This window comes from Monodon monoceros, unplaced genomic scaffold, assembly GCF_005190385.1.
Source record: "Monodon monoceros isolate NGI ecotype Baffin Bay Population unplaced genomic scaffold, NGI_Narwhal_1 Super_Scaffold_2, whole genome shotgun sequence".
NCBI classification, from domain to species: domain Eukaryota; kingdom Metazoa; phylum Chordata; class Mammalia; order Artiodactyla; family Monodontidae; genus Monodon; species Monodon monoceros.
This window is the reverse complement of record NW_021703776.1, coordinates 60,644,202-60,661,531: the sequence shown is the minus strand read 5'-3', so window position 1 is coordinate 60,661,531 and position 17,330 is coordinate 60,644,202. Positions and strand designations below refer to the sequence as shown.

General features: G+C 39.5%; 1 protein-coding gene across 14 annotated transcripts in view; it reads left to right on the top strand.

Moving 5' to 3' along the window:
* The window catches only part of PDE1C (phosphodiesterase 1C), a 610,522-nt gene that overhangs the window by 495,627 nt on the left and 97,565 nt on the right, over positions 1-17,330 (top strand). For all 14 annotated transcript variants that reach the window (XM_029234327.1, XM_029234329.1, XM_029234335.1 and 11 more), the window contains 5 exons: positions 4,299-4,412; positions 6,216-6,398; positions 7,319-7,385; positions 12,342-12,458; positions 14,397-14,537. In XM_029234327.1, the coding sequence (XP_029090160.1) occupies positions 4,299-4,412; positions 6,216-6,398; positions 7,319-7,385; positions 12,342-12,458; positions 14,397-14,537 (622 nt within the window). The remainder of the gene's footprint in view (positions 1-4,298; positions 4,413-6,215; positions 6,399-7,318; positions 7,386-12,341; positions 12,459-14,396; positions 14,538-17,330) is intronic.

The window sequence follows — 17,330 nt, the reverse complement described above, 5'->3', positions numbered from 1 at the left end:
GAAGGAAGGAAGGAAGGAAGGAAGGAAGGAAGGAAGGAAGGAAGGAAAGAAGAAGGTAAAATAAAATAAAGTAAAATAAAGTTATTAAAATAAAAAATAATTATTAAGAAAAAAATTTTTTTAAGTAATAAAAAAAAATGGACAGACAGAACCCTAGGACAAATGGTAAAAGCAAAGCTATATAGACAAAATCACACACAGAAGCATACACATACACACGCACAAAAAGAGAAGTAGGGAAAAATGTATATATATTGTTGCTCCCAAAGTCCACCTCCTCAATTTGGGATGATTTGTTTTCTATTCAGGTATTCCACTGATGCAGGGTACATCAAGTTGACTGTGGAGATTTAATCCGCTGCTTCTGTGGCTGCTGGGAGAGATTTCCCTTTCTCTTCTTTGTTCGCACAGCTCCCGGGGTTCAGCTTTGGATTTGGCCCTATTTCTCCATGTAGGTCGCCTGAGGGCGTCTGTTCTTCGCTCAGACAGGACGAGGTTAAAGGAGCCGCTGATTCGGGGGCTCTGGCTCACTCAGGCCAGGGGAAGGGAGGGGTACGGATGCGAGGCGAGCCTGCGCGGCAGAGGCCGGCATGACTTTGCACCAGCCTGAGGCGCGCTGTGCGTTCTCCCGGGGAAGTTGTCCCTGGATTCCGGAACCCTGGCAGTGGGGGGCTGCACAGGCTCCCCGGACTAAAGTTGTGGAGAGTGACCTGTGCTCGCACACAGGCTTCTTGGTGGCGGCAGGAGCAGCCTTAGCGTCTCATGCCCGTCTCTGGGGTCCGCGCTGGTAGCCACGGCTCGCGCCCGTCTCTGGGGCTCCTTTAAGCGGCGCTCTTAATCCCTCTCTCCTCGCTCACCAGGAAACAAAGAGGGGAAAAAAAGTCTCTTGCCTCTTCGGCAGCTCCAGACCTTTTTCCGGACTCCCTCCCGGCTAGTCGTGGCGCACTAGCCCCTTCAGGCTATGTTCACACAGCCAACCCCAGTCCTCTGCCGTTGCTCCGACTGAAGCCCGAGCCTCAGCTCCCAGCCCCGCCCGCCCCGGCGGGTGAGCAGACAAGCCTCTCAGGCTGGTGAGTGCTGGTCGGCCCTGATCCTCTGTGTGGGAATCTTTCCGCTTTCCCCTCCGCACCCCTGTTGCTGAGCTCTCCTCTGCGGCACGGCTCCGAAGCTTCCCCCCTCCGCCACCCGCAGTCTCCGCCCGCGAAGGGCCTTCCTAGTGTGTGCAAACCTTTCCTCATTCACAGCTCACTCCCACTGGTGCAGGTCCCGTCCCTATTCTTTGGTCTCTTTATTCTTTTTTCTTTTGCCATACCCAGGTACGTGGAGAGTTTCTTGCCTTTTGGGAGGTCTGAGGTCTTCTGCCAGCGTTCAGTAGGTGTTCTGTAGGAGCTGTTCCACATGTAAATGTATTTCTGATGTATTTGTGGGGAGGAAGGTGATCTCCGCGTCTTTCTCTTCTGCCATCTTGAACCTCCTCCGGTCATGAGTCACTTTAATTGGAGATTCATGAATCTATCCTCCTTGAAAGATCACTGTCCCACAGTTGGCCTTAAAGTTTTTTTGTTTTTATTTTCTGGAAAAGCATATTAATGATGAAATTTTGAGCTTGTCCACAACTGAGAATGTATTTGTTGGCTTCACATATACATGGCAGTCCTAGTATACATAGGTAGATATAGATATCTTGAATTATACCATATTATTTTCAAAAATTGGTGTTGTTATTAAATTGCTTTTTGATATTTGGCATGGTTGAAGTCTTACGGCCAGCTTGAATTTTTGTTACTTTGTAAGTAATATATTTTTTTCTCAACAGTTTTCGCCTTTTTTAAAAATTCTTGGAGGTAAAAAATTACAACTGCATATGTTGGATTTCTTTTTCTGGTTTTATTTGATCCCTTTTCATCTGCTTATAAAGGTTTTTCTTCAGTCTAGGAAAACTTATCTGATTAAAGCTGCTTCTGTTTGTTTATTTCTTATTTCCCTTTTGTAGGAAGATAGAATCATCTGGTTCTTACTTCTGTTAGTCTTGTAGTTTCCGTCATCATTTTTTATGTTTTGTCTTCTCCTCTCACATTTTGAGAGCTGAGATGGGTCCTATTAGGGATTCGTGTCAATTCCTGGTAGAATCTTTAAGCCCCAAATCAAGGGAGAACATTTTTAGGAAGTTTAAGCTTACCCTCATTTTTCCTTGCCAGTGGAGAGTCAAAACAGGCTGGGGGTAGTTGGGCTTCTGGAGGTGAGAGTCTGAATTGGAGGCAGACTTAGCCAGGAATGTGTTTTGCTAAAGAGCTTCCATTTCTTATTTGGAACAACTCTCAGGTCTTGCTTCTGCAGTCTCCCCATTGTTTGGCAGGCTGGCTGTCCACTGTATGTGAGGGACTGATAAACCCTTCCATGCCAACTCCCTGTCTCACACTGCCTTTGAAACCAGAACACTTCCTAGTGCTGCTAATGGGATCCACAGGCTAACCCTCACCTCCAAGCCTGCAGAGGCCTCTGCTGATTTCCTTTGCATATTTCCCTTTTGCATGTTGGAGATTCACAAGTCAGGTAGCCACTACCCTCAGTCTAATTTCCTCTGTATTTTACATCGCTGAAATTCCTGGGAATTTATTTTGTATGGCTGACCCTCTTGCCTACTTTTTAAGGGTGATCCTGAGTTTTTCCTCTTTCCTTATTGTTGATCATTTTCATGTAGATCTGGAGGGGAATAGTTTATGCCTTGCAGAGATGTTGACCTGTGCTCTCTTATAAATGCAAATCTGAGGATATTTTGAAGTCAGGAAAGTGGGAGCACCCTTGGGAAATGGAGACTTGATAATAATCTTAAGTATCCTGATAGCATGTTTCTCTCTGGTTACCTCTGATGACCAAGGTCACTGAATAACAACAATGACAATAATGATAACAAATGCCTTTTAAAAAAACAACGGGGAAATGGGGGAAGTTGTTCAGAGTACAGACTTACAGTTGTAAGATAAATGAATTCTGGGGATCTAATGTATAACCTGGTGGTTATAGTTAGCAAGTACTGGTTTTAAGTATTGTATACGAAAGTTGCTAGAATAGTAAATCCTAAATGTTCTCACCAGAAAAAGAAATTAAATTTATGAGGTTTTGGCTGTATTAACTAGCCTTATGTGGTAGTCATTTTGCAACATATATGTGTATCAAATCATCATGTTGTATAAGGACACAATGTTATATATCAATTATATTCAGTAAAGCTGAAAAAAATTACCAATCGTAGGTCACATGGTTGATGTGACTACATCAATATCAATTTGATTGAATCTTTATATCAACCTAGGAAATTTGGTGGTTGCTTCTTCATTTTATAGCTGACATTCAGCTATTGCCTGGGATTGCAGAGCTAATACTATGTGATGTACAATTCAAACCGAAGGTTGTCCTCAAAGTTTCTGTTCTTTGCTGGCTGTCAAAGAGCCTGAAGAGTTGTCCAATCTCCATATCTCTGTGGTATTTACAGTGTTCCCAGTTGCTGGTCTTTGATAATCTGTTGGCATTTTATTGCTCTCATATGTACTGAGTCCTTTTCTGTGGGGATAGTGTTCATATACATAAGAGGAGAGCATGTTTTATTGTTTCTCTTCTACTGTCTGGAACGCTTGACTAGCAGTGGGAAAGGTCTTGTCCTCAGTACCTTGGTTTGTCATCCATCCTCCTTAAAAAAAACAAAAAACAAAACTAGGGTATTTATCTGCTCCTAGAGGAATTCTTCCTGTCCAGTAAAAGTTTGCCTTCATGTATTCCTTATGGAGCCTTCTGTGGTTATTTTGGTGGTCTACGTCTCCTCATCTGTCTTGGAACATGTGTGGGCCATGGGACTGCTATTCTCTATGGTCACAGCTGAACAAAGTACCTGCAACATAGCAGGATCTCAAGCAGTGTTTGGTGATGTTGTTGCTGGTCATGCTTTACTACATACAGTTAGGACGAAAATCAGAAGAGAAGCAAAATCACTGATAATTTAGGAAACTCTTAGCAAGATAAAAGGTAGTTAGAAAGTGTTGGGGGCTGTCAGTGCCTGGTAGATGAGAATATTTTTGTTCTTGATTTAGAGTGGAAAAAATGTGTGTATTTATTTTATAACTTGCTTCTTTGAGAAATACTGGTCAGTTCCATCATTAGATTTATATTTTCCTTTCAGATATATTGGGATAAATAAAAATATTTAATGGCTGTAAACTGTGTCCCTCTAATTGTAGGATTATCTTTGGTTTCCTCTAATTGTTTTTCCTCTATTCTAATTGAATCATGTCTTTTCCCCCCAGGTTACGGTCTTTGGTCAAACAATTAGAAAGAGGGGAGGCTTCAGTGGTAGATCTTAAGAAGAATTTGGAATATGCAGCCACAGTGCTTGAATCTGTATACATTGATGAAACCAGGTAAGCTAAAATGACAAGTTGATGTGGTAATATAAATTTTCTGTTATATGGCTTTTCTGAAATGTCCCCCATGGCATGTAGGAGGTAGCATTCAAATGATTGGTCTTGGAGCTTTAGTTTTCACAAACAAATGGGGTAGATTTGGATATCACATATCCTCTGTACATGCTCATTTATAAAAAGGAGCTAATAGAACTTACCTCTCATATGCCCATTATGACAGTGAAGTAAGAAAATGTAAGAGGAAAAAAAGTGATTTTTAAAAATCTTACCAGATTTTTAATCAAACGTAAAGTTCAACTGGAATTATTGAATATTATTCATCTCAGCCTACAAATTATGTTCATGTTTTAATTCACGTTATCTATCTGTAAATGGAAGCTCCTGAAGGGATGGAGAAGCATTTGTTCTCTTAAACACCCAGTATTCCTCCCTTAATCCTTAGGTTTGTTATTGATTTACTTAGCAGACCCTCTCCACTTGAATTATCCATAAATACTAAAGCACTTCCGGTTACTACTGTAAAATGAATTTGAAAGTAACAAAATTGCTTTTCTTTAGAAAAATGTGGAAATTGTAAACATGAAAGGCTTTTCTTCTTTTTTCTACTTCAGACAAGCTTCTCTGTTAGTATTTGTGTTGTATTACTTTGCTATGCCAAATTCCAATCCAAAAGGATTTCCCAGTAATCTAAGAATCGTGTGGCTTGGTTTTCTGTGATATGCTTGGTTCCTAATTTAAGGAAATTTGATACAGTAGTTTTTTCCCAGATGTTACATTTTTCTCCCCTACCTCTCAATTGATGGGTCTAAAGAGAAAAAAAACAAAACAAAATTTTCCATTGACACCTGTTTTTACTGCTTATTTTTAGTAGTGCTTAGTATAAGTATAAAATACAATATTCAAAGTTTTATTGTAATTTATTATTACTTCTGTTCTAGCCTGACCTATGAACACATTTGAAAAATCTGCCGAGCACACCTGACAGCTGACTTAAATCACTGTGCTCAAATAAAGAACTGCATTGTTTTGGAAATTTTGCTTAAATTTAGACATTTAAGTTTCTGTAATGTCCTAACAAACTAGAGAGAATAGCAGTTGATATTATTTGGGTTCATTACTTCAGAGGACTGGGTTGATGTGATTTGGATAATACTTTGCAAAATCTTTCTTTTTCTTTTTTAAAATTTATTTTTATTGAGATGTAATTGACATGTAACACTGTGTAAGTTTAAGATGTACGATGTGTTGACTTGATATATTTATATATTACAATATGATTACTACTGTAGCGTTAACTAACACCTAATTATTATTTTTTGTGATGGGAACTATTAAGATCTAGGCTCTTAGCAAGTGTGAAGTTTATAATACAGTATTGTTGTCTATAGTTTTTAAGTGCCATTATTTTTAAAACAAAATAATGCCACATGGCCATCTATGAAATAAACCTCCTGGTGAATGCATTTTAAAATGGAAGGTTTAGATTCCATTCAAATTCCACAAACCATCTAGGAATAAAGATACTGGGTGCTCCTGAGTGCAATGTGTCTCAGACCTACGAAGCCTGAGATAAAGTATCTTTGACTTTCTCTGATTCCTTTGTTCCTTTGTCCAGCCTGAAACAAAGGGTGGGCTTTCACAAGCCTTGTCTAAAAGGTGCTGGATTTTTTTGTGGCCAATTTATTTTGGTTTCTTTGCACCTGTGTATGCAGGTGGGGTGGAGAGTAGGAACAGCTGCTTTGAACAGAGAGCTCTAAATTCAGATTTAATCTGTGTCCTGGTTCTGTTTCTTGGGTTCAGGAGACTCCTGGATACGGAGGATGAGCTCAGTGACATTCAGTCAGATGCGGTGCCTTCTGAGGTCCGAGACTGGCTGGCCTCCACCTTTACACGGCAGATGGGGATGATACTCAGAAGGAGCGAGGAGAAGCCGCGGTTCAAGAGCATCGTCCACGCAGTGCAAGCTGGGATATTTGTGGAGAGGTAAAGATGGCTGTCATTCAGTGACCAAAGCAGCAAAAGGGACACCAGTTTCTAACAACCAAAGGCTTTGCTTTGATGTAGTTTTGGTATCTTTATAAATGCTGAAAATTCTGGGTGGAAACAGACAGTCTTGAATGAGAGATGGCAAAAACATATCTCCGCAGCATCGTTAGGACAAGCTTTTGCCTTTGCTTTGAATTCTTTTTGTTAATGTTAACTAGAGAAGATTTAGTTTGAGTTGAGTCTCTAATTTTTAAAGAAGGACGTCTCATCCGTCATCATTTGACACATATGGATGATGTCTACATTTGGAACAGGCCAGGGATGCTTTGTTGAGGGTATTGAGCCAGGGAGGAGTTCATTCAAGGTGTTTGAGTTCCCCATGACACTTTCCAACTTTGCTCTCTGAAATTAAATTGCCCCCCTTCCCCAGAAATGGATTCCAGAAATCGATTTATTCTTCCTACAACCCTTATCACACAATTACACATTTTAGAAATGCCATGGTCAGCTCGAAGTTCTCTCTAGTTTTTGACAGTTCTAAAGAACAAGCTCTTCTAAATAAGTTGCCCATAGGAGTTCTTTTTCAGGTTAAAGTACTACACTACATACTGTCCGTGCTATACTATAATTCACTTCCAGCAGAACAGGAGACCCATTTTAACAATTTAATTTCCAATTTGGGGCACATAGGCTTAATTTTTTTTATTTCCAATGCTGTACATGTTTGGGATTGCTTTCATTTCATTTCATAGGCCACTTGAATGACTATGAAAAAGGTTATAAAAGAAATTTTAGGTTCCGTGGGTCCATCAGATGACATGACTTCTTGTTAATTGTCAATACTGGTATAAGTCTGTGGCCTGCTAATTCTTCTTTGTAAGACATAATATTGCATTTTTCCCTTCTGACTTTGCCAGAATGTATAGACGAACATCAAACATGGTTGGACTGAGCTACCCACCAGCTGTTATTGAAGCATTAAAGGTAATACCAAGGAAAAGGTCTTACAATGTTCAAGGTACCTTATAAAAAGTACAGTTAAATTTGTTGTTAGAAAATAAGACATTTTCATTTACAATTCTATTTACAGTTTTCCTAGTCATTCCTGACTTATTTCCTTCATTATCTTTTTGCTATTCGTTCTAACAGTATCACTATCTTTTCAGCCTTTGTACTGCCAAATTTTTAAAAAATTGAACTCTTGTTTGGTTTCATTTCTTTCTACTCTCTTGGAGTGGTTTAGTGATCTGTATAGCGATCTGGCATTATGAGACTCAGTCTGACTTTGGCCGTAGGAGATCAAATTTGTACTGGTTATAAATATTCAACATTAAGAGGATCTTTGGTGATTATAATTCCACCATTATCTGCTTACCTGTTCTATATCCATTTTATAGATGAAGAAACTAAGACTCAGTGAGACTAAAAAAAAAAAAAAGACACAGAGACAGAACTGAGGTTTGATACCAGAGTTCCAGGCACATAGTAAGCTAAGTCTCAGTAACATATTACTGTATGAAAGTATGTCCTCCAGAGCCCTTGTCCTCTTCATATATCCTACTGTTTTCCCAAGTCCCTCACTGAGCCCAGAAGTTCCATGGGAAGTCACACAGATGCTTGAGTTTAAAGGGGCTAAATACTGCAAGATGACTCCCAATCAGACAAGCTCTTGGAATTGTATAGAGTATCTCTAAGAGCCCCCAAGTAGATGTATTCCTGTAGAAGTGTGTTCATTCAGACCCATTGGTCTAAGGATATCCCAGCTGTGCTGAAGCTGATTTGACTTCTGGATTTGAAGGAGGGGCCGTGCTAAGGTTCAGGACCACGGAACTGGTTGACATTGCCTGGTGCCTACACAGGGAGTTGTGTCAACTTGCTCAGGGGCATCCCAGCATTCTGACTCTTCTTAAAGCTATTTTAGTCTTTCTCTGAAACCTGAAAAGTGTATTCCTGATGAAATTTTCAGAAGATAATTTAAATTCCCTTTTCACAGAATCAGAGGTGGGAGTGCTTCTTGATCAATTTAATGTCAAGAGAGGGCCCTTGAGGGTCATTTTGCTTTTATATTTCATAGTCCCTTTCTCTTGACTCAGAGACATTCACTAGCTGAATTTGGGAGACCCTATATATTCAGATCCTCAGTTCTCCATTTTATGTTTCTTCTTAAGTCATCTAGGACAGCAGTCCCCAAACTTTTTGGCACCAGGGACCAGTTTCATGGAAGACATTTTTACACGGACGGGGGGTAGGGTGGGGAGGGTGGTAACGCGAGCTATGGGGAGCGACGGGGATAGGCAGATGAAGCTTCGCTCGCTCGCCTGCTGCTCAACTCCTGCTGTGCGGCCTGGTTCCTAACAAGACGCAGACTGGTACCAGTCAGAGGCTGGGGGTTGGAGACCCCTGATCTAGGACAGGTAGGATGCTCAGGAAGGAAACAGCAAGAAGACACATGTTTTCTCTCCCTCTTCTTCAACCCCCACTCTAATGCCGAATAAATTATTGTGTAATTTACAGCCATGTTTCCCATTTAATCTGTGAAATCACATCATGAGATTTGATGTTTCATAACACCCACTATGAAGTTGCATTGATTTTCATAATTGAACCCGAAACATTCAATGAAAATCTTGGGAACATTGAAAGCACCTTTTTTTTTTTTTTCGGTACGCGGGCCTCTCCCGTTGCAGAGCACAGACTCCAGACGCGCAGGCTCAGTGGCCATTGCTTACGGGCCTAGCTGCTCCGCAGCAAGTGGGGTCTTCCTGGACCGGGGCACGAACCCGTGTCCCCTGCATCGGCAGGCGGACTCTCAACCACTGAGCCACCAGGGAAGCCCTAAAAGCATCTTTTATCCTTAATTTCTTCCTTTATCATGAACATAAATACAGGTGGTTATACCAGTACTAAGAAATTTATGAAAATATTTCTTCCAAATTGGAGCATCTTTTCTATGCAGAATAATTGAAGAAATGTGGAACAACCTGTGATGTGCATGAATTGTTGTTTTATGCTTAGGGAAAAGTAATTCTCAGAGGCACACATGTTGTCTTTCTGAGGGGAATGTTACCTTGATGATTCAGACAAAAAGTAAATACTAACTCTCTGAATTGCTATCCTTCTCCACACTATTGCTGATATGTACAGAAGGCTAAAGCTGTCGTTTCTCTTGGTTGTATGCTCTGTTTACTGCAGAAGTTCAAGACCTTTTTACAATGTAATATTTTTCTGCATCCCTAGACTCCAGTTTTATTTTCAGTGGATTGGAGGTGAATTGGAGATACGACGTAGATTCTTTTTTTATGTAGTGCCTGTTAGAAAAAGGTTATTTTCACTCCAGTGCCAGCAATTTATATGGAATCACTATTGTTTTCTTCTATTACAGAAAATTTCCCTAAAGCCTGAGAGAATACAAGTCAATAAAATAATCATCATGCTACTGTCATGTTAACCTTTGTGATTAATGTAAGAACATGGCATAAAATAACATTTAAGTAAAGAGAATACTTCACCACCACCAATTCCTAAATTTTAAATATGTTGCAGTTTTGTTCTTTTTATTTGTTTCCATGCAATGAATACTCACTTCTAATTTGGGGTGTTTTATCTCTAACCTTCTAAGGTGGGGTTATTGGAAATGTAGAATTGTGCTGTTCTTTAGAAGGGCATCTATTGTGTGACTCAGGAAGAGACACTCTGGATAGACTCCAGGTTTAAAGCAGGAGGAGATGAAGAGGTCAGGCTTTCTTCACTTTAGACTAATAGGAAATTCATGCAGTGTTTCCACAGGAATGGTGCTTGGGCCAAATTTGCTAAGAAAGGAAGAATGGTTTAAGGTGCTTGTTAAAATGCAGATTCCAGGCCGCAAGCCAGGATTCTGCAGAGCCCTCCACCAGAGAATCGACATTTTTTTCTGAGTACCCCAGGTGGTTCTAAAGAACACTGAAATTTGAGAATCACAGCTAAGCCTTCCCAAAAATGAGGGGCTGGAGTGAATGTCTGTCTCACTGTCTGTATTTACTCATCCTTCTGTTTCTCTAAGACTTAATATTCAGAATAAATCTTGACTTTTTACTATGATAATCTCTTGATTTCCAGGGTTAGAGAGCTTTTCTCTTTTTCATTCATTCCAGTGAAGAGGATTAAAAATTGTCGGATATGACAAAGGGTTTTCCTATCTACTGAGTTGTCAGTGGACTTTTCTTTAGGACTATTGGCTAGACAGTGGCTGTCATGACAATGCCAATTACAGTAGCCAAGGTGAAGCTTTAGGTCTTGGATTAATCTTAAACGACTCCACTGTCGATGGCCTAGGCCCTATTGGGGTATTTAGGGCATGAGGCTTGGGTCACAGCATGTATTCATTGAGTTTACAATGTCATTTGTCAGTAATGGTATCACCAAGGGGTGTCAGTGGGGTTATTACGTGGTTCTGCTACCAGTTGGCATTAGACACTTCATCTCTCTGAGGTTGCCATCTGTGAAACTGGGGAAAGTGATACCCGTTTTCTAGAGTTGTGAGGGTTTGCAAATGTGTATCAACACTTCCCACTGTGCCTGGCACAGAAAATGTCCTTAATACTTGTAGCTATTTCTTTAGTTATTATAATGGAGGAGAAATTATTGAAGCCTGAGGTGAGGTTACCACCAAGTGTGAATTGAAACAATCTATTTGAAACCCTTTTGGAAATGTTTGGTTTCACCTATATACAATTTGGTTTTCCTGTGCCTTGGCATCCATGAGAGAGACTGTTCATGGTCTTGGGGTGATCTTGATGGTTGGGATATTTGGAGAGGGACAGGATTGGGATGGATAGATGATGTTGGAATGCAGTGAGGGCTGAGGTGGGAGTCACTGGATCCAGCAGTTCCTGAGAGCCAAGGTCTCTTCCAGGGGACCATCTGACACGTAGCCTGAACTCAATGTGGTCTCATATGGGTCCTTATTGTCACACTCATGGCAGCACACTTTTCTTAACCACTGAAAGGGAGACTCTTGGTACACTGAGAAACCAAATGACTATTGCTTTAATTATTGCTTAAACACATCTTTGTTCATAACACCCACAAGTAGCTAGTTATAAGTCAAAGACACATCAGACAGCGTTTTGGAGTCGCTATTTATGGACAAATAAGGCTTTGAACTTCAGGAGCAGTGTGTGAGGAGTGTGTTCAGCTTAGCTCTTAGTTTTACTTTTTCAGTAAAGTGACTTACAGATTTGAGGGCTCAGTCCCCAGATCAGTGACTCCAGAAGTGGTAGCATTTTTCCATCCCGTGAAATGAGGGCTCTCTCCTCGGTTTCAGCTCAGCAGTTTGCATTGTTGAGGTGACACATTATTTTGTGATCTATATGCGTGTTTCTGAACACTTTTAAGTGGGCTAGCATTCTCAGTGGTGGACCAAGAGGAAGTCAGGAGATAGTATCACGGGGCTTGGGAGAAGTTTAGAGTAGGGAACACCCTAGGTTATTGTGAAATCAATTAAAATTTTGGAATTCGGCAGAGATAGTAGAAGGTTAACGGAAAGAGCCTGAGTTTAGGCATCAGTTGAACATGTGTTCATGTTTTGTCCTTAGCACTTGCTTGCCATGGGTCTTAGGGAAATGAGGTAACTTCTCAGTTTTCTCATCTGTAAGATGTGACTGATCATACCTACCACTTAGAGTTGTCTTCGGGAAAGATTACATGTTTATCACTGATCAGAATGGTAGGTACCCAATAAATTATAGCTATTGTTATTACTAATAAAACTATTGAATATTTTATCAGTAAGTGCTATGTAGGACTGCCATATTGGAAACAGTTTGAGAGTGGAAAGGGTATTAGAGTCTTAGGCTGTGAATACCCAGGTGAGTGCTGTGGGCTAACTCCAAAGTAGGGAGATTAGTAGCTGTGTAAGTGGCTACCAACTAATGAATTATTTCTCTCCATCCTCTCCTGTAGGATGTGGACAAGTGGTCATTTGATGTCTTTTCCCTCAATGAAGCCAGCGGGGATCATGCACTGAAATTCATTTTCTATGAATTACTCACACGCTATGATTTGATCAGCCGTTTCAAGGTCAGTGTCTAATTAAAAAAAAAAAACTGCACACATTTGTCCATACTTGCATGATTTGGGGGCTAAGACCAAGAGGATCCTTTTAATGTAGACTGAAAACTCTCTGGGGTGACTTGGGAAGCATCATCTGGACAGCCACTGCCATGGACTCCTCTGTGGTGGGAACTTTTCATCACTCCCTTGTCTGGTGGGCTGGAGAGAGGGGAGAGGCTGGAGCTGCCCATTTAGATCCCAGTCGTCCTAGAAGTATGGCTGGAAGCCTGAACCAGCAGAGCTCCCCTGCCGGCTCTGCCCACAGATCTCATTTCAGCGAGACTTCGTGTGCTAATGACCACCACCAGCAAGGAGACAGGAATGGAGACAGAGTGCACGTGTGTTATCTCCAAAAACTTCTCTTTCGGCCACTTGGCTCAAATTCACACAGGTATTCTCAGTTATCATCTGTGACAGATCATTGGTATTTCCCAGCCATTCATGCTTCACATTAATTCTTCACCTTTAAGTAAAGAGCATGAATGGATTCCAGTGTTCCACCTCCTCGGCCTTCTAATTCCACAGACTCTGGAGGTGGCGTCTGGTTCTCCAGGGAACTTTAGCGTCATCTGCTGGCATCTGTCATATCATGCCAATTACATTTCTCTCATCATATGGATGAGTCTCCGGAAAATGCAGGTCTTTTTCTGTATAACATATTCATTTCTCTGGGCAGCATGATTCTTTATCACTTTCCTAAGGACTGCACATTTCAGGATATCTTTCTTACATAGCCATAAGCACTTATGGCAATGGTCCTTAATTTCTTTTGCATCAGAAACCTGCTTGAAGATCTGACGGCTCCTCAAGACCTCAGAAGAAAGTTCCTGTGCACATGCACACACCTTTACCTAGCATTTCAGTGGCTCATAGATCTCCAAAGAACAGCCCAAAGAACCGAGGTTCATTGGATCTTCATTTTTTAAAATGATAATGAATTAATCTCTCACATCTAAAAGGCTATATTTAAATTTTAAAAATCCACAAATAGTAAATATGGAACAATGTGCCCAAGGGAGAACATAGTATGGATTCTCATGAAGCACTCTAGTAGCATTTTCCTCATTTTTTCTTATGAATGTGATTTCTAGTCTCGTGGAACATACACCCTCTCCTTTTCCCCCAGTCTTGTAATTGATAATTTACCCCAAACCAAGGAATTGATCCAGAAAACTATACAATCAATGTTTTCCGAGTCCCCTTATTTTGTACAGGCATTCTGCACTTGCTTACTTTCTGCCAAATAGGAAACGAAGGTGTGTGTGTTATACTATTTGAGACAGAAAGCGGCTAGGATAACTGGAAGTATTTTTCCAAATTGCAAGGCACCAATAATAAATTGCCAAGTAATAAACACAAGAACACAGCTTGTTTCTGTTATAGAACAGACTATCACTTGTGTTACGGGTTTTTTTTCTCACCTGTCCAGTGTACACATCACTCCTTCTAAAGGGTGCAGTTTTCAGAAGGCGGCAGCTTGTGTTTGTTTGCAATCATTTTATAGCTTAAGATCTTTGTGTACTTATGTTTTCCCACAAGTAAATGAGATGCTGCATAGTATGTGTTCATTTATTTCTCAGGAAATAAAGACTTGAGCCTTTGCCTGAGAAATAAATGAGCACCTACTTTTTTGCCCTCAATGTCCTGAGGTGATCCTGTGTCATTACCCTGGGCCTCTGAACTGGAGAACAAAGTACAATTTGCAGGGTGGACCGGGGACGTCCTGTTAGATTTTCAAATTATCCAATACTTTGTTCAGTGACTTTTATTAACTTAGAAAAGTTCTAATGTCCTCATATGATATCTTACGCCTTCAGAAAGAGGCAGCTAGAGTACCTTAGACTTTTGCATCGTCACTCAAAGCTGCTAAATCACTAGCTAATTAACCTTGCCGCTCTCTTTCAGATCCCCATTTCTGCACTTGTCTCATTTGTGGAGGCCCTGGAAGTAGGATACAGCAAGCACAAAAACCCTTACCACAATTTGATGCACGCTGCCGACGTTACACAGACTGTGCATTACCTCCTCTATAAGACAGGAGTAGCAGTAAGTACAGATAGAAACTCTTGGATTACATAAAAGATGTGATAATGATTTATTTTGAATTGGAGGCTGTTTCTATTCTGATGAGGTTGAACCCACAAGAAGTGCATTGTTTCATGGACTTCCTGTTCCCCAATAATTATCTAACCAATCGTGGAAAGTCTTGGGGTTCCTTATTAACTTTGAATTTTTCTCCATCTTGGACTTGATGAAAGAAATATCTGGTAGTGCCTTGTATCCTTACTAGGCTATGGCCAAACTAAATATAATTTCTATAACTAAATATGTATTTCCAGATATGGAGAGTGGTACTATTAATCTCTTGCTATGGTCAGTTACAATGATATCCATGCATATTGAAATCGTATTGAGTATACTTGGGAACCATGCTGTACACAGTTAGCTTTTGGTTTAAACCAGTAGATCTTTTTCACAAGGACTCTGTTTATTCTCATTTATGTGCATTTGATTTTTTTGAACCTAAGGATTAGTCTTTACCTCTAACCATTTGGAATTTTCATGTTTGTTTTGAACGTTTTAGCTCTTTAGATATTTTTGAATCTCTGTTCTATAATTCATTGCATTAACAGACCTACTCAACTTGGTTATCTGTGCCTTTGCCCTCTTTACCTTAATATAAGCCATTCATTTTAAACGTATAGCTGTTAGTGACAAACAGCTGGGTCTCTATAGTAAATAGAGACTGTGACTTTTTACTTTGAAATCTTCTGAATTGACGTGGAGATAGACATTTTTCGGGGGTGTGGTTATTAATTAGCCCATAAACCCAGTACACATTTGTTATCTCTTTCTGCTAGGGCGTGTTGAGAGGCTTGGTCTAATATCTCATATTAAATATGGAATAAAGTGGGAGGAGTGTGGGCTCTAGAGCTAGATATAGTTGCATATAAATCCTTGCATAATTACTTATTAGATTTTGTGACCTATGATAAATTGCTTGAATCTCTGAGTCAGGATTTCCTCATTTCTAAAATAGTGAAAAATATTCTGTCTGTAAAAGTACTGTGATGGTTAGGAATAAAGTATCAAAAGTATGAAGTGCTCTGTCTCATAAAGGAAGCTCAACAGTTAGGAATTGTTGTTATTAAAGATTTCCCCCAAACCTCTCAGCAGTTTTCATTTTTTCCTTATTGTAAAGCTGATTTCTTAAAAATAGCGCTTAAAGAGCTGTTTTTTAAATTTTAGAAACACTACATAGGAAACCTGTTTAATATGATAGTTTTTGCCCAAAATTTAGAGCAAACGTCATAGTTAATGGTGGTTCAATAAAAGCATGGAGCAAAACAGGGATGCTGATATTAATATTGCTAGTGAGCATTTTTCTGGAGATCTCAGTCAGTGCAATATGGTATCTACAAAAGTTGAAGAAGCATCCTATGAAAATAATTTGATCATCTCCTTTAAAAAAAAACAACAAAAAAAGCCAACTATCAATTATTAGATCATATAAAAGGCCTCAGTAAGATATGGATAAAAAGCTGTCTTATACACTGGAAATTAACAAGTATAGTAGAAAAACATACATTCCCAACAGTTATTAAAAAACCTATAAATTACGCATGAAGAACTTCAGAATTAACGAAAAGGAGACTGTAAAACTAAGGGTACAAAAATAATGTTTAAATAAGTGAAGAAATACACCATGCTTTTAATGGAAAGCCTCAGTATTAAATAGAAGTCGATTTTCCTCAAACTAATGTTTATAGATTCAGAGCAATACCAATAAAAATTCCAGTAGGGTTTAACATGAAACATGATAAGCTGAGTCTAAAATTTATGTAAAATAGATATTTAACAACCTTAGAAAAAACAGTTTTGAAAAAGACAATGTGTGTGGTGGGGTAGTTCTTACTCTACTATATGTTAAAATATCTGCTGAAGCTATAGTAATAAAAACAGTGTGGCATTTGTGCAAAAATAGACAAATATATCAATGGAATTGATTGGAATTTTAAAAACTGAACCCAAATATTTATTGAACACTTTTTATGTGCCAGGTACTTCTTTACAGGATGAAGATACATTGGTGCTCTTACAGAACGTGCACTCTAGTGAGAGGTTACAGATAGAAGACAAATGAAAAAGTAAACAAGAAAATATCACTAGTGTTCTTCAGAGTATTAAAATAGGGCACCCGCATAGGGAAAACTGGGAGTTTTATTAGATAGTCAGGAAAGGCATCTTTCCAGAAGTAATGTTTAATCTGAGACAGTTGTGATTTTAGGCTTGAGCCATGCTAAGAACTGAAGAAAGTATGCCAGCAGAATTAGTGCAGGATTAATACAACGTCCCTCATGACTAGAGGGAGTCAAAATGTATACACTTTCATTTATAAAATAGACAAGCCATGGGGATGTAATGTACAGTATAGTGACTATAGTTAATAATACTGTATTGTGGATTTGAAAGTTGCGTAGAGAGTATATCTTAAAAGTTCTCATCACAAGAAAAAAAATTCTATAACTGTGTGGTGTGGAGACTTACTGTGGTGATCATCTTGCAATGTGTACAAATATTGAATCACTGTGTTGTACACCTGAAACTAATGTAATGTTGTACGTCAGTTATACCGCAACTTAAAAAAAAAAGTCCCTCGCGAGAGAACAGCTTTTCTACATTCAAGGAGCAGTAATAAAGTTGGAGGAGAAAACGGGAGTCAGACCAAGTCAGCTTTGTAGGCCTGGGTAATGAGTTCCAGTGTTATTCTAAGTACAGTGTGAGGCAACTAAAGAGTTTTGACAATGGAATGAGATGATCTGATAAAGACTAGACAAG